Source organism: Rhipicephalus sanguineus, unplaced genomic scaffold (genome assembly GCF_013339695.2).
Source record: "Rhipicephalus sanguineus isolate Rsan-2018 unplaced genomic scaffold, BIME_Rsan_1.4 Seq1079, whole genome shotgun sequence".
NCBI lineage: Eukaryota > Metazoa > Arthropoda > Arachnida > Ixodida > Ixodidae > Rhipicephalus > Rhipicephalus sanguineus.
Window position 1 is genome coordinate 14,395 of NW_023614286.1, and position 20,734 is coordinate 35,128.

Genomic DNA, 20,734 nt, shown 5'->3' on the forward strand with positions numbered 1-20,734 from the left:
TACTAAATTAAGGCTTCGGGTTTATGAAACCATTGCTTCCTAGAAAATTGGATTTGCGTTCTTTAGAGCGGGAGCTTCGTTTTGTGAAAGGACGAGCTCTAATGTAATCGAAGCGAAACTTGGTCGTTATTCACGCGTTTACGTTATGGGAAAAAAAGTTGCGTCTGAAAGATCGTATTGTGTGCTTTGCCCGTAGTGAATAACAATTTCGAGCAGCGTAGCAGCTGGGACCCTTTCGTTCGCCCACGCACTGAGTTTAGCTTGGAGGACGCTGCACTCTAGACATAATTATCTTTTGTAGGAATCCCGTCTTTTCACTGAAGCATGAAATTAGTTGTTCGCGATTTGTTAGCATATGTCTTAGAGGAAAGAAAAAAACGAGCAACCTAAAAGCCGAGAGCATGCATACAAAAACATTATCTGTTCAATGGTTTCTAGAAAATTATGGGGCCAACGTAGAGTAACCACTGCAAAACATGGCACCCGAGAAAGTCTCGACGCGTAAAAATTTCGTTTCTTTGCTGTATTCTGCCACGCGCGCTGAATCTCGTAACACTTAGACGAATTTGCACAGTGGGTTGCTTTTTTTACTTACGTGTAAATCATATTACGCCAGCACCGTTTCGATAGCTACTTTGGAAAACTGACGTACAATATTTTTTAAAGTTCATAGCTATCTAGGGGGGGGGGTCTCTCCTTTTTGCTATATTCACTAGCATCCTACAATGTCAGGGAACGTTCGCTCCTACGGCTAAAACTCAAGAGGGCCGCTCTCTGCGAAAAATAAATTATTCCATCGTCGCACGAATTACGTGATAGAGGCGGAGAAGGGGAGTGCTGGGTACAGGCGCATCGTAGCCTTTGCAAGACATGAAGGCCAATGCCTGTCCATCAGGAAGTTACGAGAAAGTGGAACATCTTTTAAAAGTGCAGCGCAAACCGGACGTGCGTCTGGTTAACCTCCCTGCCTTTCCTTTCTTCTCCATCTCTCTCTCTCTCTCTCTCACTCCTCCGTGAGGAAGCTAGAAGGAGCGTTTTGGGGGAAAGCCTTTATATGAAACTGCGCAATATGCGATTTTGTGTGGTATTTCGTGTGCGAAGTACTAGTTCGAATGTACTCAAATGCCTTGGCTTACTGGACATTATTTTATGCTCACTCACTCGGGATCGATACGAAACGTTTAACATTTCCGATATATCTACGTGTGTTTTTTCATTACCCGTATTATTTTTTTTACAGAGCTCCCAATATGGCGCTGCTGGTTGGCACACTGACAACCATACAATGACTAGTGAAGGTAAATGCTATCAAGAAATCTTACTGTCCTGTCAAACGAACCAGCATTCTTGTGCACCAGTCCGAGCATCGTACACGGATTGTGAGAAACGCTTAGTACCCAGTTAGTCAGCAGCATTAATAAAAGGTCTATCTTAACCAAACGTGCATTGAAAAGCGCTCACACTGGACGTCGAGCATGAGTGAGTCGCTGATCTCGCTGCCAGGCAGGCTCGGATTGTCTGCGCGGCAGGTCAGCATGGCGCCGTGGTCCTCAGGGCGCACAACGAAACTGATGGCGCTCAGCGTCGAGCCGGCATCTTGCGACACCAGGCGATCGTGGAGCAGCCTGTGGCCACCTTTGAACCACGCGACCTGTGCCAGTGGGCGCGCTCCCACGGCGAGGCACTGAGCTTCGGCCACTTCATCGGCCACCAGAGTAAAGTCACCGGACTTGGAGAGGGACAACGCCGGCAGTGTCACTTTCACCTCGGTCGGCTTCACTGGTAAGGGTGAAATGCCGCACATGTTTACTTTTAGGATAATTGGAAAACACCCATTACTCAGAATAAGTGAGCTGAGCTAGTCGGTAAGTATTCATGTTCAAATACTGGGCGTGCAAACACAGATCAGTGAGAGAAGTAGAGACAACACAAACGCCAACTAACAACTAAAAAGGAGCACAGAGGCGGAAAAGAAGGCAGTCACAAAAACTTATCTGCGCCTGTCCCGGTAATAGGCGATACCTATCAATTCGGTACGCGTGGGGGTCTATGCGAGAGACGTTCAGTCATTTGATCCCTTCTTTATGCAAGTTAATCGATGACTGGCTCACACATGCGCTATCACTATTATGGATATGCCATGCCTCAATCATTACACGTGTTTCTTCACTCCTGTGCCTGTAAAAAAAGGCGCATTCATCGGCTTTCGGCGTGCGTTTACACTCTCGACAATGTAAAGATAAATTAGATAGTGATACTCCGGTTAGCGATCTCTAATGTTCCAATAATATATGGTTAACACAGTGGCCGCTCTGCCCTTACGTTGAAGCGGGCGCAGCTAAAGGGAACCTCATACACCTGTATGGCATTCAGTAAATCTGTTGGTGTCTTTTACAAAACGGACGTCAGTCCGCTTCTTGTCTATTACCCCCTCATTCTCTCTCTGCTCGGCGGCTCATACTTTACCTAGCTCATTGGCAGCCACGAGAAAACATTAACGCCGTATCTACTTTTTTTTAGCATGCGACATATGCATTGAATATGAGGAATGCCTACGACACGCTTGTTACTACTGCTCTCTGCAACCGTTTGTGTTGACTTCTCTGTTCAATCCATGTCTGCACACCTAGTCTTTAATACCCATTACTCATGCTGGACCAATGCATATGTGTCTACTAAGCTATACTTGACCCGTTCAGCTCCCAGCCAGGTCAGGCTCATTTTATTAGGTCCAGGTGAAATGTAAAGGTACTCGTGTATTGCCGCTGTCGGTTCACATCAAAACCTGCTGGTAGTGAAAATTTGTACGGCGTCTCTAATAGCCCCTAGTTTCTCTTTCAGACATTACGCTTCGATAATTACCAATAATTAAATGAGGGGTCCCCCCTCTTCTCAATTTGTTTTTCAAGTGTGTTTACTTCCCTCACATTCATTGAGTCTTTCTTCCTCATTTACTCTTCCATCAGTGTAGCATAGCAGACCATAAGCCTTTTACCGGTTAATCTAACTACGTTTACCGGCTCTTTTGTCGCTAGCAGTTCTTATGCAGAAAATGTTAATCATAACAGCCAAATGAAAAAAACTACGGTAAGAACTTGACGCCTTCATTCTAGCGCTAAAAAATATAAACACGTGAGAGACGACAGGACAAGCGCTGTTCTGTCATCTCTCGTGTGTTTGTCGTTTTTAGCGCTAAAATGAAGATGTCGTCAAATATTCACCAACTCTCCCAGCCAGGCCCATAGCCAGGAATTTTTTTCCGGGGGGGGGGGGGAGGGGGAACTTGCTGAAAGCCTTCACTATTCGACAAAAAGGGGTCTATTTTCATTATTTATTTTCCGTAAAACACCATGTCTCATAAAATTTCGGGGAGCGCCCAGGCCCCCAGGACCCCCCCCCACCCCCCCCCCCACCCCCCTGTCTGCGGGCCTGCTCCTAGCAACAAGTTCTTATCAAGCATACGGTAAAACAAAAATCATCTAGTAGACAACGATTATTCTGTTACCCTGCAAGGGATGGACGATTGGAGACAAGTACGCTATATAGGAAAGACCTCGAATTTCGTCCTGAACAATGCAGATCCGCGAATAGTTTGTTCCATGCGTTGAACACCCATGCTTTTTCAGGAAGTACTACCGTGTTCGACAGACTCGAGAGACAAACTTAGTTCGCACTTGTTGGCACGGCAACTCACGATTCAAGTCAAGCCTGAGGCTGCTCGTCAGTGGTTCCGTGAGGTTGGTGTTGGATGCGCTGCACACAACTTCGGCGAGAAGGTCTCGGCGCCGTAATGGACCCAGGCGAAGCTCGTTGCGAACCACACCTGCGGTCGCAGCACCGAGAAACTGGTATCCACAAGTTCACCGTCCCGGAACCAAAGGGCTTCGGGCGGAGGATCACCTGCATGAAGCAAATTGAAAATGCATGCACGGAACTGTGTTTACCATTTTGTGGAATTATACATTAGCGGTATGTTGCCTGCTTTAGGAATTTGCAACTCAAGGAATCTGTTGCAAGACGGAACCGACACCCTTCCCGTCTTGCCTTCTACTTCTTTGTGTTGTCAAGTACGAGTAAAATGCACTTTCTCTAAGATTCACTGATTATACCAACTACAGGATACATTTCAAACTGACCGGTTGAATTCGGCTATTAATTTAAAGACAGCTTACAGCTCTCCCATGGCAGAGTACATAAATGTATAAATCGCACACCTTTTGTTTTGGAAACACACTAAGAAGTATAGTACTAATAGCACAGCTCGCTTTTTTTTTCTTTTTTTTGCAATGTGGTGTAGTCAATTAACTTAATTTTCGATGAACAAATTATTTACATCCGTTACAACAAAGGCTCGTACTGTGCACTAAAGCTAAAAAAAAGGGGCTTTGAGTTAACATGACGCCAACGTTTTGTTAAAACTGCCATTATTTCCATGCGTAAAGACGTATAGGTAGCTGGCCGGATGAGACTTTTCAAAGCACACACTATGGCGGGTTTCAATCGTCCCGTTGCTTTTCGGACTTCCTGCACAGTGCCAACGGCACGTGTAAGTTCATGTGCGACGATGGCGATGCTTACCGCCTTCGACTTCGCAGACGAGCATCACAGTCGCTCCTTCGTTGTATGGTCCAAGGACGTCCACCTGCCTCTGGCCGTGCTCGTCCAACACTATTACGGCTCGTGGAGGCACTGCAAGATAGACATATAAAGCTTACTATAATGTGTATTTGAAAACAGTGAAAAAGTTATTTTTGAAAAGATTTTTGTTCATTGGGTGGCCTAAAACTACGTGAAGCAACGAACGGCGTAGCGTACGTTCACTTTCCCACTATCTTTGAGTTTAGGTTCCCGCATGAGCGCTCACGTCAACACTTGACAAGTTGACAAGGGGCGAATATTAGGCATCCGTGCTAAATACCTAAACACAGACCCCTTTATTGAAGCATTAAGCGCACACATGAACGTCCACAAGACTCCGTTCTCGTGTGCGCAATGCCTATCTTTCTCTTCAGCTTTCACATTTAACTCGAGTTATCAGCCTCCTTCAAACAAGGCAGCGAACAGGAATTTTCCCAGGCTTTCTTTCTAGTTCTTTCAATTCATTTATTTTATATCATTCTTTGCGTCATGTCGCCATCTCAAGCTCGCCGTGTTAAGCTACTTCCTCGCGCTCTGCGGATGTTGTTTGATAATTTTTTCTAGCATAATATCCGCAAACTATATATAAAGAATGCGATGACGCGTAAAATCACCGGCGTTCGGCTCGACGAACGTGAAGCCTGTCAACCGCAGAACCTGCCATCTTTGTTTTTCCAAGCAAAAGTTAGGCCCGTAAATAGCTTGCCTATCAACGCGGTTCCTCCCCCACAACCTACCAGCTGACAGCAGCGAGCGACAGTTTTTGACATGTTGGGTAGATGCACCTCCTTCTACAGCTTTAGCGGAAAGCCCTTACTTGTGCCGGAAGTAGACTATACTGACAGTGATTAAGGCAACGCTTTAGCAATCTTTAATGATTACGTCTACACGCGACGTTACATGACTTGCTGCCACAAATCGCGTTGCTCGAAACGCCACCATAAACTTATGTTAAATTCTGAAGGCATCAATCACCGGCAATAGTCAGCTCAACGTTTGCCTATTCTCTCGGCCCATCGTTGCAACTTTGTATAATTCCTGGTTTTTAGCGATGAAGATACACTGCTATGCAGCTTACGCCTCGGTGTTGCTATCAGAAATGCATATTCGTTCCAAATTAAAATTGCTAGCGCCGACAGGTGTCTCGAGGAGACTGTAGTACACATGCCGTGTTATAGTGTTCGTCTTTTGCAAATGAAACACTCGAGCTCCGCATATGAGCTAAGCGGGAATGCTTTCACTGTAAACAAGGTCTTGCGATCGCGACCCTGCGTATCGCAGCGCCAAATGGCGCCGAAAGCGCTGCTGCTCAAAGATACCGGAAGAATACGAAAGACAGAACTCTTCTTGCACTAACAAATCTTTTTCCGCTTCACTACTAGTGTATATGTTTGGCAGATAATCGAGAACACGTTAATTTCTAAAATTCCTTTTTCGGCAACAGCACTCATCGAATAGAAAGGAACGTGCCTATCGTGCCCTCCGCAATTAGCTCCCGCGCGTTGCCGAAGCTAATCGCGGAGGACACGATGTATATAATTGAGGTTACACGAAACGTCGCAAGATGTCGCTATACCATCGTCCTTTAACCTTGCATTCCACAAATATCTCTGCGAATGGCGAAGTATCGGACACGCTAAAACACCTCATTATAAATCAAGCGCGGCCGTCAAGAGCAAAAGGTGACTTTTGCTTATTTTTACTTGAAGTAAGCACCACCACCACTATGATAAACATCATCACACCACCACCAAGGTGGCCACTACGATTACCACCCTAATCGACACCGTAGGTTTTCCCTGCGCTGGTAGCTAGCCTTGTGCCAGAGCTCGCTCACTCACTCACTCACTCACTCACTCACTCACTCACTCACTCACTCGCTCGCTCGCTCGCTCGCTCACTCACTCACTCACTCACTCACTCACTCACTCACTCACTCACTCACTCACTCACTCACTCACTCACTCACTCACTCACTCACTCACTCACCTATGACATGCAGCAGGGACAGTGTGACCGCGGTGCGAGCCTGACGGTAGTCCACGCGGCACCGGTACATGCCGGCATCTTCGGGTTCCACGTGGGACACTCGAAGCAACGCCGGCTGGTGGGCTCCGTCGAAGGTGAGCCTGTCGGCCAGCTCCTCCTCTCCGGGAAAGTGTCGCGCTCCCTGCAGCAGGCTTCCCCACCGGGCGTCCACCGTGTAGACGGGCGTCGAAGCGTTGTCCTTGTACCACAGCACGAGCGCCACGGGACGCTCTTTGCCGGCCGCCGGCGTGACGTTGCAGGGCAGCCAGGCGTCGCCTCCCACAACTGCGGTAATCTCCAGGAGAGCAGCGCTGCCTGTCGTCGGAGGACAAAAGAACAAAGATGTTGTACCGTTGTCACGTGGTGCGCTGCCGATCGCGGTTAAGCCCGATCGGGATCGAATTTCTCAACCCCTACTGGCTCCCTTCTGCAACTTGTGTCAAGACGCCAATCGAGATCAAGAAATTCTATCCGGATAAGGCCCGATCGCGATCAAAAGTGACCGCGTGACACCTATATTACATATGAAGAAGAAGACAATATTTATTAAAGGGAAAGGGGGAGAGGCCAGCATGGAGAGCGTGTAAGATAGCCTTGAAGGTGCCGTACGATGCGCTTTAAACGCATCACTTGTTCGGCTAATCATTCACGATGATATTAAGGTACTGTTGTAGTCGTTGTTGTTTCTATTGCCGCCGTCTTTGGCGTTGTTATAGCTGTCATTGCTGCTCTTGTTCTCTCCAATAAAAAAAAAAAGGTGGCAAACACAAGAGAAATGAGATTTCAATATCAAAAGGGAATATACAGTGCAACGTATTCCTCTTCCGTTGGTTAAAGCCGCTGTTTGCATGTCTTGATAATTTCACCACTGCGATTTACTGCTGTTTTTCTTTCTAGTAATGGTGCGCATCAATCCATAACATTACCGTACCTCTGATTTTGAAACGGAGTCGTTGCTTCAGTGCGATAAAATAAAAAGGGGCAGAAAGATTCCCGTCGGTTATTCTGCGCGACTTAATCATCGAGATTGCCAGTGAGTTGACAAGGAAGGTATAGATGCAAGAAAGTTGTGTGCAGCGGTTGTTTGGACAAACCACAAGATGTCTGTGCTGCAGCCGTAGCAAAGGATTTCCAGTATGTATAAAGGAAAGGAAACCTTTCGCGCGTTGTGCGCAGGCAATCAATAAAAGGAGTGGCGGTCGCGAAGAGCCCTCTTTTAATTAAATGGCAGTTTGGAAATTGTCTCTACGCGTGAGGGGCGTAGCCAGAAATTTTTTTCGGGGGGGGGGTTCAACCATACTTTATGCATGTTCGTGCGTGCGTTTGTATGTGTGCGTGTATATGTACGCAAGCAAAAATGAAAAATTTCGGGGGGGGTTTGAACCCCCCACCCTCCCCCCCCCCCTTGGCTACGCCCCTGCTACGCGTTATGAAGGGCTTAGCGGCCTAAATTGCATCTGCCTCTGTCCACATTTTCGGTTCAGTGTTTGCCTTGTGGGTGTGTGCTCTCCTCACCATCTCGAGTGCACGTCTGGCTGTGCGGTTTTCTAATATTGGACGTAACTTTTCTTCGAACATATTTGTTTATCTTAGTGTTTCTTGCTTATCTGCAGTCGTTGCCAAGGCCTTTGCCAAGGCCCGTGCAGACAGGGCTGCAGACACGCTTATGACATTTGCACTCTTGCTGTTAGATGGTTATTACCTTTCAATTATCAGAGATCGCACAAGGCTGCCGCAGGGTAAAAGAACTTCACGGGCCTTCAGCAGGAAGTGCAATTTCATGAAGACCATGCAGAAAAAACAACTGCACGCTCTTGGTGACTTGCGGGTTTACGATTGCAGCTGCTTCGAAATACTTTGCTGACGATGAGATCACGGGTGTTTCACCGGTGTTTTAGATTAATTTGGAACTATTGGAGATTCTTTATGTGCAGTTAAATCTAAGCTAACGAGTACAGCTGCAGCCTGTCACACTGGTTAGTTGTCTTGAGTTGTGCCTGCTCAGCCCAAGTTTGACGAAGGCTCACTATTGATTCGCAAGAGCTCACTACGTGTAGTGAAGCCGGATGTACGGCCTTCTAAGCATGGATCCACAGCTCCCACAGTTGAGCTGTAGCGACGTTTAATGCAGCAGAATATCCACGGTGGACGCAATAATGCATCTATTAAGCAAACAATAAGGGCCCGAAAATGCCGATTTACTTGTCCAAACAAACAGTGATGATGAATGTAGCCAGGGTCGTCAGGTCTAAAAGACAAAAAATAGCGAAAAATGGATAAACTAGCCAGAAAATAGCCAACTTCAGCGAAAGGCCGTAAAAGTAGCCAAAAGTAGCCACGCGCGTGTGAGAACAACTGCGCCATTCTTATTTATATGACAAAAGCCTTTCGTCGAAGATGTAAATAAGTACAGAATGAACACTTTAAAATCAGTGTTCCTCAGAATCAAACATAGATAGATGACCTTAGCAATTATTTTAAGCAGGTTGGTGTGATTGAAGAATAAACTGTTATCACTTTTGCAATCATTTCTAGCTTGATGACGAAGTCCGAGCATTAAATTTCCGGAGCCCTCTACTACTGCGTGCCTCATACTTATATCGCAGTTTTGGCACGTAAAACTCTAGATAGTATTATTAAAGTGCGAGCAGTAAATCTTCCTGAATAGCAATCCGTACGTAATCCTAGGAAACTACACAAGCAGCTCGATGGATATCCGATTTCTAATCTCGATGAGTGCAGAGATCTTCCGATTGTGCTCCTCACTTCCAATTTGAAGTCGTGTACAGAAGTATACGTGGTGTGCAATATGACGCCCTATGCGACAATTTTCCCTAAGTGCCGCCCAAATACACAACAGCCTTTGCTTTTGTGTAATGCATCTGCCTAATTTTATTTTAATAGCTGGAAGCATGCCTTGGCCGCCATGTTTGCACACCGCATACTCGAACGCCAGCGGCTGCAACGTTACTAGATATTGATAATTTGGCTGAAATCGAGGGAACAAGAAGTAGCCGGAAAGTTTCCAAGTAGCCAAGACGTTTTTGTTTCTTGCGCCACGAGCTTAATTGACGCAAACTAGCCAGGCCTGGCAACACTGAATGCAGCATAGGAGAGATGGACGCATTGCGGGCTTGGTATATTATTAAGACAGACAGGTCTTCATGTTAAAAGACTGGGCGTGCCAACACGGACAGAAGAGAAATCAAGACAACACAAATGACGACTAACAACTGCAGTTTTTAGTCGGCGTTTGTGGTTTCTTGACTTCCCTTGTATCTGTGTTTGCACGCCGAGTCTTTTAACATGGTTATATACCTACTAACTAGCTCAGTTCTCTGTTAATCCATAGAGGCAGGTCCTTTGCTGACCATCAAAGATAGCGAAGCACTTGTGGACATAGCGTAAGCAACGTCGCAACATGCTTGTATAGTTGTTTCTTTAGTTGAACAAAAACATATTGAAAAGCCGTTGTTATCTCGCCATTTGCCAGAACTCACCTTGATTATCATAATTGATTGACCTGTAACGCCCCACAGTTTCGCAAGGCCCAAAGTACCACGAATGAGATAGGCTTATCAGATCCTTGTGTTAGGGTATCTGTCATTCCATAACTAAAGGGTGGTTATTCATGTTAACCGATCGTGAGCTTACGATTCTAATACTTACTTGTATTACAGTTCATTGGATTTGGTCTTGCTTCCACTGTGTCCAGTCGTGCCGATTTCAATCTACTATTCAATGCAGGAAACTAAGTGGTCAATTGCTTTTCTATCCCTACAATATTTAATCTGTGCGGTGCACTTTCTTTTTTTGTCACGCCGTATTCATCTGTGTGACTATACGATAGAATCAGCAATAAATTAAGTTTATGTCGCTTATGGTGCCTTAGCCTAATAAACTTTCAAAATTATATTTATTTCATTCATTTTATAAAGGATATCATGTATCGTTATAAATTCAATGATTCAGAAAACCAAGAAAACCAAAAATCTAAAGACCGTTTCTAAATTTAAATTTGTCATAGAATTCTTGATAGAGTTCCTTGTTTTATCAAGAAAGTAAGAATTGACAATTTGACACAAACATTGACAATAAAAAACTAAATTTAGGCCCTAACACACAATGCGTAAGGAAATCGTGACTTTTTCCTCGAAAAAAAGGGAATAACAAGAATTGATGATAGTATTGATAAAAATTTTACGTTGATCAACGGAAATTTTAGGAATGCCACTTGATAATATACACGTGTCATTTCTCTTGTTTATGTTATGAATTATATTAAACGCAGAAAAAAAAAAAAGAGTTCAAGCACACTATGACAATATACTACTGAGCTGTTGGTGCGTACAGACTGAAGCAGAGGATACGTCCACTTCTTCACTGCTCTCTGATTTACATAAGGAAAAGGAAAAGACACTCTTTTTTTCTTTTAAAAGAAATTTCGACGAGGCACATCAAGCACTTGACTGCGGCACACGCATTGCTGAAGTACCGTCTGCTTCGCTTTGTATGTCATTCTTGCTATATACTGGAAGCCAGCGTCAAGGTACGCAGTGTAAACATAATAAATCACATGACGCGGGCTTTACTTTTTTCGGATTCCGCCAAGTTCCTTATTTTCTATGTCCTCTCTCTCACACACACACATCTCGCCCACATTACGTGAGCACACGCATTATGGCAGAAGAGCAGAAGCAAGAATCAGGTTGGCTGCAAAGTCATCTACTAGTTCCAGCGGATATCTTACTCTTCGAGTAGTTCGCTCGATCAGGCGGCGTGATATCGATCTGTGAGCGTATACGGGCAAAGTTTGCGCACGGTGAGTACCTGCTTTCAGAAAAAGGATGTAGTCCTCATGTTGCAAGTGAAGGGCGAATCTTTCTACTCCTTTCGCATGGCCCATCGCACAGGGCCATCGACTTTGAACCTAACATTGCTTTTCTACGTTTGAAAAAAAAAAGTATCCAGTACTCGACATTCGGTTGTACAAATGCGAGCAAAGGCACTTCGCGCTTTTGTCTGTTACGTTCCGAAAAGTTGCTATCAAAAGGGTTCGGAGAAGCAATATGGCCGCTGAGTATTTGTAAAGGTAATTTCGGGTCACCTATGTCGCTGAAATTTTAGGTAGGAAGCTAAGTATTGTGCCCGCATTGCCCGAATATAGTTCACAAAAGGGTCTATTTTCCTACTCTAAGAGACTTGATGTAGGTAATTATGTGGTAAGTTCGCTTTTCGTTTAGGTCTGTGTTATTTGTTTTTTTCTTTCTTCTTTCTTTCTCCCTATATTCATTTCCTCTGTCTCTTCGTGTTTTCTGTGTATTCAAACCAAATAATAATAATAATAATAATAATAATAATAATAATAATAATAATAATAATAATAATAATAATAATAATAATAATAATAATAATAATATAGACAACGACGTGGTACGTGCTCATAAGTATGCATTACTCGGAATATGCTTTTCATTGTTCAAGTATAATGAACGGTCCACAGCTACGCTCTTTCCTAGAATTCATCCAGCAACTGAGCTTTTAATTGCGTGTTGCGTGCTTTTATCACGTAGGACAAAGTAAGGCAATAAGAGAGATAATTTCTATGTGCCATTTCGGTAATATAAAAACTTTTAATTAAACGTGTTTTGATCTGTGTCACGGTTCTCAGCGAACACAACTCTAATCAACATTCTTCATTTCATAGGCTTTACTTTCTAATGATTAAGATAGTCAGAGCATCAATTTCCTGAAAACCTGACGGCAGGCTTCCCGTGCGATAATAACTCGCAAGATTGGGGAGAAGCGAGCTACAGCGCGAGAACTCAAAGTCTGCTAGAGCATGGTCTAAATGTAACTGAGGCTATCTACCTTCGTTTCATGCTTTCAAACATCTGACCAGCACCGTGCCTCGCCCTTTGTTTGGGATATACGAACATCAAGAATCAAAAACCTCAGAAGCGGCGGAAGCCATGGTAAGGGGTTCTACCCAACATTTCCTCATTGATGCTCAAGGTAGTGCGTAATGGCCAACTCCCCAGTGGCGGACGTAAATAGCCAAGCCTCTTGAGCATTCAGAACATTCAAACGGAAATGGAGAGATATGTGTTGTGGGCATTCGCGTGGCGTTCTTCACAATGCATCGCCGAACTCTCTGAAGTCCCATGCGGCTACGCAACCAGGAAATTGAATTCGCTCGCGGATACAAAGTTCCCACATTTATATCTGAATGTTTCAGCTGCGGATGTTTGGACACAACGCCACAACAACAACAACAACAAAAAGAATTATATGGTAGTAGAATTATAGGTTTGTAAAAAAACATACCCGACACTTCACATTCCGTACAGGAAATACCTCCTCTCGTGCTGGGAAAGCGAATACAAGGATATGTCCACTGCAAGCGGAGAAGCACGCCGCAGGAGCCATCCCAACGCACTTTTTTTACCCGTTTTTCTTGAATAGCCCTGGGGCTTGTCCGTAATGCAAGGCGGGTCGCTTGGCCCCCATCCTCGGAAAGCAGCGCTGAGTGACCCATTACTTTTTCCTCGGGAAATATCTGCGACTCTGTTTATGGTCGCAGATATTTCGCGCAGGATATGCATCAACTTCGTTCCCTGAAACGCCGTCGGCGTCGTCTCTGCGCTGGCGAGGAAGGATAATTAGATTTATGTCGGGCGTCCCACAAATGGAAACGCGGCCTCCGCGCTTATTTACACTTCCGTTGCCGCGCTGAGTTTGTGTGTGTGTTAGTGTTTGTGTATATGTACATAGTACGCGTGCACGTATGTTAGGGCGATCTGGATAAGCGAAGCGGAACAAACTCGCTGTCTAAGCGCCCGAAGGTTTCGTATATCATCTTCGTTGTTGTTGAAACAGATTTTCCGCGCCCGCGTGCTATATTTTTTGTTTCTGTTCCGATCAGACGACAACAGAAACAAACAATAAGATTAAGATTGCCGTTTCCCGTCACTCGAAATTTATCGTTTATTTCGATTCAGACGATTCCCGGCTGAAATGCAATTAATTTCCACTGCAATTCGCGCGGGGAAGTTTCGCAACAAATCGTTCGCACGGAAAAATCTCGAAATCTCAGAGGCATGGCGAATAGCGTGGTTTCGTTAAGTCCTCACATCGCAAAAGTAGAAAATGCGGCACGTATCAAGCTGTTGCGTTTACTTACAGTTTGCTTCTGCTTATATAACCGTTTTCTACGTAGTTCTTATCGAAAGATGCGACGTGAATTCGTTTTTTTTTTTTTAAGAAACCAGGGGTAACCACGTCGACGCGCTGCACTACAGTGTATCTTATTATCTTAAAGCTTTCTGTTATCATCTCTTTTACCAAGGCGGAAGAGAGCTGCAACACTATTCGTTTCAGTCTTTTTTTTTCTTTTTTTTTGTCACTTTGACGTTTCTTGTGCTCGACGATACACACATCAATATGATTTGCTGAAATGAAGAAAAAAAAACATGAAAAAAAAAATAAACCGGACCGTGAAGCACAACGTAAGCATCTACAACTTCGCGTAAACAAGCAAGTATCGATAAAAGAGGAAACGAAAAGCGCGCGTTATCTCGCTGGCCTGTTTATATAAATGTGCGATCGCTTGCCTCAATGATTCGTCACGAAAGAACACTCCATGCGAACAAAATAACGAGACACACGCCCAAAGTGCCCGCCGGGAATCGAAGAAGAGCTTACATATCGCTCATATCATCTTACCACGTGATATATAAGCGCACCCTCGGGAAATTAGAACGTGCGAGTTGCGGCCGAGATATATTTATCCCGGAAAGAAAACCCTCCCATGAGTTCTTTGTTTCTTTTCTTACTTCGCTGTCATTTTTTTTCTTTGGGCAGTATTTGCTGCACCACCCGTACACATGTACCGAGTGGTGACGTTCGACACGATGCCGAGTGTTCAACGTATAAATCATTAGCCTCATTTTCATGCACTCCGGACGAGACCGACTGGAAGAACGTAGCTGTATATGTATGGAATGAGATCGGTTTAGCTGTGCGGAAGCGTTTCCACTACAGCCGTAGCGTTGTCCTGCGGCGGTAAGCTGCCCATGGATGGAAGATATTGGATTACAACCTCTATGAAGCTTTGATGGCACTAAGCTGAATAACTTAAAAAAAAAGAAAAAAAAGAACTCCGAAACTTCAGTAGGCAGAAGTTAAGTTTAGAAGCAATGTTGCCGTGCAGTATAACACTTAACTGAGAAATGTAATAATTGTACCGAGAACTATGTACTGAATGTTCAAGCACAGACATGCTGAGTGTGTGTAATATCCCTTTTTCCGGTCCTACTTCTCGAAAGTTCGCATGATCAGTGCATTAAAAATAAAAAACCTTTGAAGGTGGTTTCACGGCAATAAGACTGTTGTTGGGGCAAAGCCTACATCTACAATGCCTTTTATTGTACAGATGACAGCCACATCCGCTCAGGAACGCTGATGTTGCGCATGCGTAGAAACAGCATTGCGCTACTTTCCGAATGATATCGACATGCCTTCTCGCTCACAGCCTCTCTCTTTTTAGGGGCGTAGCTCCTCTTAGTCTAACCTTGTCACGTCTCCGTTGTCCGGCGTATCTCCCGGCAGCCGTCAGTAAACGGCAGTATCTGTCCGGTGGTGGTGGTGTGCGGCGTGACCACCCTTACTGCGCGTGCGCATACCCTCTCCACACACCTCTCCACTCCCCCTCATCATTCCCCATGTCCTCTAGCCCTCTCCCCTTTCCCTTTCCACTCACCCTCTCCCCTTCCCACCCTCTCCCCTTCCCCTCCCCACTTAGCCTCTCCACTTCCCCTCTCCCATAACCAGTCTTAAAAAAGGAGGGGGCGTGCACACATAAAGGCTCCCTAAAGACAATGCGCTGCGACAGTACGTGATATGTATCGCCCTCTCCTCTCCTACGCTTCCCCCTCTCTCTCCTACGGTCCCCCCCCCCCCTATCTTGCCTCACGGCGCAACGGCGCCGACGCAGGCAGCGTCGCGGCAGCGTCTTGACTGAAAGAACCGACCGCTCGCGCTACACAACCGTTCACTGACCACCCCGTACATATAGGCACTGGAATTTGACCTCCAAGGTAGTGCGTGTGTGCGATTTCTCCTGTGCGTGATTAAACAATGAAAATTCACAGCGTACATGTAAAATTAAAGTGAGCTGCAAGTCGTCATAATTCTCATCGAACGTTTAGTATAAACGCGCCCGATCTCACGTCGGTGATGATGTACTGGGCAGAACTCCCGGAAGATTCACGGTTTACCGATGAACCTCCGCAGCTTCGCCCACTCATCATCATTCACTCCGTGGATATGCTGTGATTTTTTTTTCTCTTTCGTACGCCATCATTCTGCTCCTCGCGTGTCGGGTAGCAAACCTGGCAAACTTTTGTTTCCCTCCCTGTCTTTCCACTTTTTTTTTTATTGTACGATAGCAATTAGTATATGGAGACTCCACATGCATTTTCGCCGTCGCCGTCGACGTGAGGTACCGAATATTTTACAATGGCGATAACATCGCTCCGCACGTCGTATGTTTCATGTGCGAGTGAAAGCGTGCGGGGGCAACCGATGATGGCGGCTCAAGCGGAGAGGAAACCCGGCGGCCGTCTTCTGTCGCGCGAAATGCCTATGGGGTGTCCCGGAGGGGAAGGGCGGCTTTCTTCAATGTTCCCCTTAATGTCTTCGAATCACTTGTCCTTGTTCTTTTCTATGTGGCATTACGCTTTTCGCTTAATGCGCCATCCCTGAATACCTTTGTAAGAGCCGGTGGATTTAGGGAGGAGCCGGGGTAGTAAATAAAAGTCATAAAAAAGAAAGAAACTATAACAACTAACCTGTATGCAATCAAATCCTGTTCAGTCACTAATCAATTTGATGAGTTTTACAGTAAGCCTCAAAAGGACAGACTGGAGGACAAGCCCAACACGGACCCGTCTCTCCAACAGTGGGACCCAACAAAGAGAGGAATGGAAAGCCTACACAATAGGAAAAGAAAAGAATGGAAGACTTGTCAGTCAAGACGAGCTCATCAGAGATCCATTGTATATAAACATTAGTAAGTCAAGATGAAGAGAAACCGTAGTATGTAATCTAGAGAATATTTCCCTTGGGAGGTAGTTTCGCTGGGTGGTAGGATCAATTTTTATTTTTTAGTACATTTTGTTCTTTTATCTAACTTATCTGTTTTGGCCTGCGATACTTGGGTGGTGCAGGCAGGGCATAGATATTTGTTTAATTGAATTTCATTTATTTTTCGCCCAACTCCACTTTAATGTAATCTAGCACCTTTAATTTTCTTATCTCCACATTGGGACAATGTGACATCTGTTGCCGCCTTACCGAGGAAATTCGAGTGGTTAACATTCTAATTGTAATTAAGAGGACCGAGCAGAGTTAGGAAATGATCGTGCAAGTCGTCAAACTGATGACCGTTGCCCCGTTCCAGTAGTGGGATGAGTGACGAAAGGAAAGAAAAGCAGGTCAGATGATTAAGTGATCTGATGACATTATAATATTTGGCAGGATGCAGGTTTGGACTAGTTGGTTGGACGTATTCAGACTTATTGGGCATAGTAGACATATGCTCTTCTTGATAATACATTTTCATCTCTCTCTCTTGTCGATATTTAGTTGACACCGTGTCAGTCCTTTCTATTATCTGGTGTCCACATCACGCTGTTGATCATAACATTATGAAATTTGCAAGCAGAAGGTGAAGTCAACTATCGCAGAACAGGAATTATCTGAGATCACGGAAATCCCTCATCCGTACTGTGCATTCTACGCAAAGACGCTGATGATGAATATGGTGATACTTGAATTCCGCGTAAAATTTACTTCCTCATAAGCGCATGAAGAGCCGGTCGCAGTTGGAAATTAAGGCAAATTGTGGCGTCAGGAATTCACCATGTAGCACTGAAACCAATGTAGTACGAATTACAGCACTGATCTCCCAAAGCAGTTTTTATTAAACATTTTCCTTGGTATGAAAAGTCGCACACATCCATAGTTCTTTCGGTTTTTTCGTTGTAGCCGTGTAGCGATAAAATCGCGCGCTGCGCTCATTTGTATTCAATATGCTGCTAGACTTGGTTCGTTGTTACAAACCAACAGATGTTCTTTTTCGTGTTTTCGCTTTCATACGCTCTTTCACCCCTGAATTCCAATTCTTGATCCGCGAGAAATATGCACCTGGTCGTCAGACTAACGACGCAGGCGTTTCCGTGGTTCCTAATACTTCCGTGCGGGCGGTTCATTTATGGCAGGGGTCGGATTGCCGGAGATCCTTACCTCCACTACTGACATGCTGAGCCAGCAAGCATACGTGGTTTCAGTAACGTTATATTGTGTTTAATTTTTTTAAGATGCAACGCTGAAGCTGCTCCTCTCCTGCCATCTTAGCTGTAAAAGTCGTGTGCGAGTTGACTCTTAATTGGCATATAGTAAAGCAGGTGCACCGGCAAAAGTAACAATTAAAAAAAAGTCACAGTTTCGCCGCAAGGGCGAAGCAATGAATGCGATAGCAAGGAACTAATGCTATACGAAGTGAGGCTCGCCAATGGATACTCTCAGTTTGAACAGCGCTTCTGTTGCAAAGGCGGCCGAAGCAGCGAAGGAAACTAGCGTGCTTCAAGTGTCGAGCTGTGACACTTGATAGTTCGCGCTCATCTTCTGTTTGTTCGTTTGGCGGCGTCCCTGAGCTCGAGTGACATTCGTACGCGCCGTAACATGAGCGCGGACATCACGGTGAAAGCGTGAAACATTCCTCTACCCCTCGCCACGAGAAAACCGCGCGAGCAGACAGCGGAAGGGCAAGCTTCTCCCATGCGCAAATATAAGAAGAAGCGAGCGAGCTCGCCGACGACTTTTAAATGCGCCCGTCGGGCTCCTAGCGCCACCTCGCTGGTAATGAAGAAACGCTTATTATCGCCTGCTGTCTCTGAGTCCGTCCAGTGCTAAATGGTGTGTATATAACGCTCGCCGTTAGCTACGTGGAGGATCTGCGTTTCGTGGCGTAGTGGATAGCGCCGCTCGCTCCGGAGCAAGAGGTCCCTGGTTCGATTCCGCGCTTCGGAAGCATTTTTCTGAGTTATTTTTCTTTGGGGCCTTTATATATATATACATACTTATACATATACTGTGCATGACGGCGGCGACGGCGACGGCAAAATCCAGCCGAGACTGTCCATATAATTGCTATCGCAATAAAAAAATTAAAGCGAAAAACGTACCAGGCTCCGCTTCATTGCAGCGGAGCTATATGTGGCCTCGGACGTAATCAGCATAATTGCACCAGCCGGTGGCACGGTATAGTCGTCATTTCTAACCATTCAAACATTTAGAATACCATATGTAACGCGCGGTATTGCCCAACGTGCACCTCCATATGCACGCATATAGCCTAAATATTCAGAAGTGCTCGGCGGCCGGAGAAGCGAAGGCTCGCGCACGTTACCTTTCGCTTCACCGAGTATCAGTATCTGTCATGACTGCGGCACCATGGTTAGAGAAGCTGGCAGCAGAGGAAGGAAGAGGAGAGAGACGAAAGCCAGGAATGGTGACCAGTCTAGAAAACTGATAGGCTTCCCTACACTGAGGAAATAGACAGGGGAGTTTGAAAGTTAGAGGTGCAGAGAAAAGGAAAGAGGGGGAGGGGGAGCACATACACGCAAGGCCGCACTCCTCACAGTCACGATATCGCTATTGGTCTATAACCGCCGCTGCAGGTCTGTTGTCTTCAAGAATTGGAGCAATGTCTTCGTCGCCTTATCCACGATGACTTCTCAGGACGACATTTTAAAATAGCTAGTACCGTCATCGGTCTGTGGTCAAGGCGAGCTATGGCGACTGCGAGTGATTGTCTCTACACACCGCAGGGAGGACAGTCGCAGAAGATTCGTTGTAATGTATCCTCGCTACCACAGCATGAGTTGCCAACATACTGAACATGCTCCAATTAAGAGGACAAATAATCAAGGAAGCCCTCTTCTTGAAACCGCTGAACAGTTGGAATGTGCGGCTAGTCACATCGTCATCACCGACGTATCTTATGCGCACTGCAGGACTAAGGAATCTTCCAATGATCTCCAATTTACCCGTCTGTGCTAGCTGGTAAATATTTGTTCCTTTCGCGGAAAGTGGAACGATTTGTGAAAGTGGCGTTGCAGTGATATTTATTAGCTGCACCGCAAAGCATTATGGGGAAACCTTCCCAGCCGATCATTTACCGGAAAGTCAGTCGCAGAACGCTCCTCCGAGCTCTAACAGTAGAGGCCCACGCAGGGAATGTGGGCTATACGTAATAGGATCGACAACTCTATGTCCCAGCAGTTCTCGACAGCAATGACGGAACAAACAGCAGCAACTCCGTTACGTCAACAAAAGCATCGCAACAGCAGTAGTGCCTTGTTCTCCGCGAGTGCGTGATCGGTGACGTAAAAGGAAAATATATAGGCACTATCAAAACGACCTGGGACGCGTGTCCATCAGCGTTTCTCTTTTGCCTCCGTTTGTCATTTCGCTTCTGTCCAGCCTTCAGCCAAGTGCCAACAAGAAGGCTGTTCCGCGAGGTCATTCTCGAAATGGATCGATCACGCATATATGGTGTCCGTCAAACGCCATGCCTTGCCGTCCCTTCGATGCCTAAGCCTTTCTTATGTGACGCCACAGCACGCTTCTCAGAGTCGATATTACTCTACGTATAACCGCAAGAACTGGGCCAATAGTTTACCTTCAGGCTTAAGCACTCAAAAGAAAGATACCTTTGGGACAAATAAGGCTGACGTTCTCACCAGCTTCAGCAGTCGTAAAATAACATGAACAGAAAAAAAATGGGCCATTAGGGCTCGAAGAACTGCTCATTTATCGCGAACATCAGATGTGTTCACGCTGAAAGAGATGGGGAGATGGGAATGTCCGCTCAAAGCACCCGAAAAAAGAAAAAAAAAGAAAAGCAGAATGCGAGCAATGCGTGGTACGCGCCGCGAGAATGCAGGCCGGCGCGACAATTTCCGCCTCCGCGTATGAAAATAGCGCCCGCGCCTGGGGAGAC

The 20,734-nt window shown here is 45.5% G+C and overlaps 1 protein-coding gene across 1 annotated transcript in view; it reads right to left on the reverse strand.

Annotated features, from left to right (window-relative positions):
- Positions 1 to 1,461: 1,461 nt before the first annotated feature.
- LOC119376067 (synaptogenesis protein syg-2-like) overlaps positions 1,462 to 20,734 on the reverse strand; it is a gene marked incomplete at its 3' end in the record, with an annotated part of 36,525 nt that continues 17,252 nt past the window's right edge. The window contains 5 exon segments of the mRNA XM_037646045.2: positions 1,462 to 1,779; positions 3,695 to 3,833; positions 3,836 to 3,900; positions 4,579 to 4,689; positions 6,628 to 6,981. Coding sequence (XP_037501973.2) covers positions 1,462 to 1,779; positions 3,695 to 3,833; positions 3,836 to 3,900; positions 4,579 to 4,689; positions 6,628 to 6,981 — 987 coding nt within the window.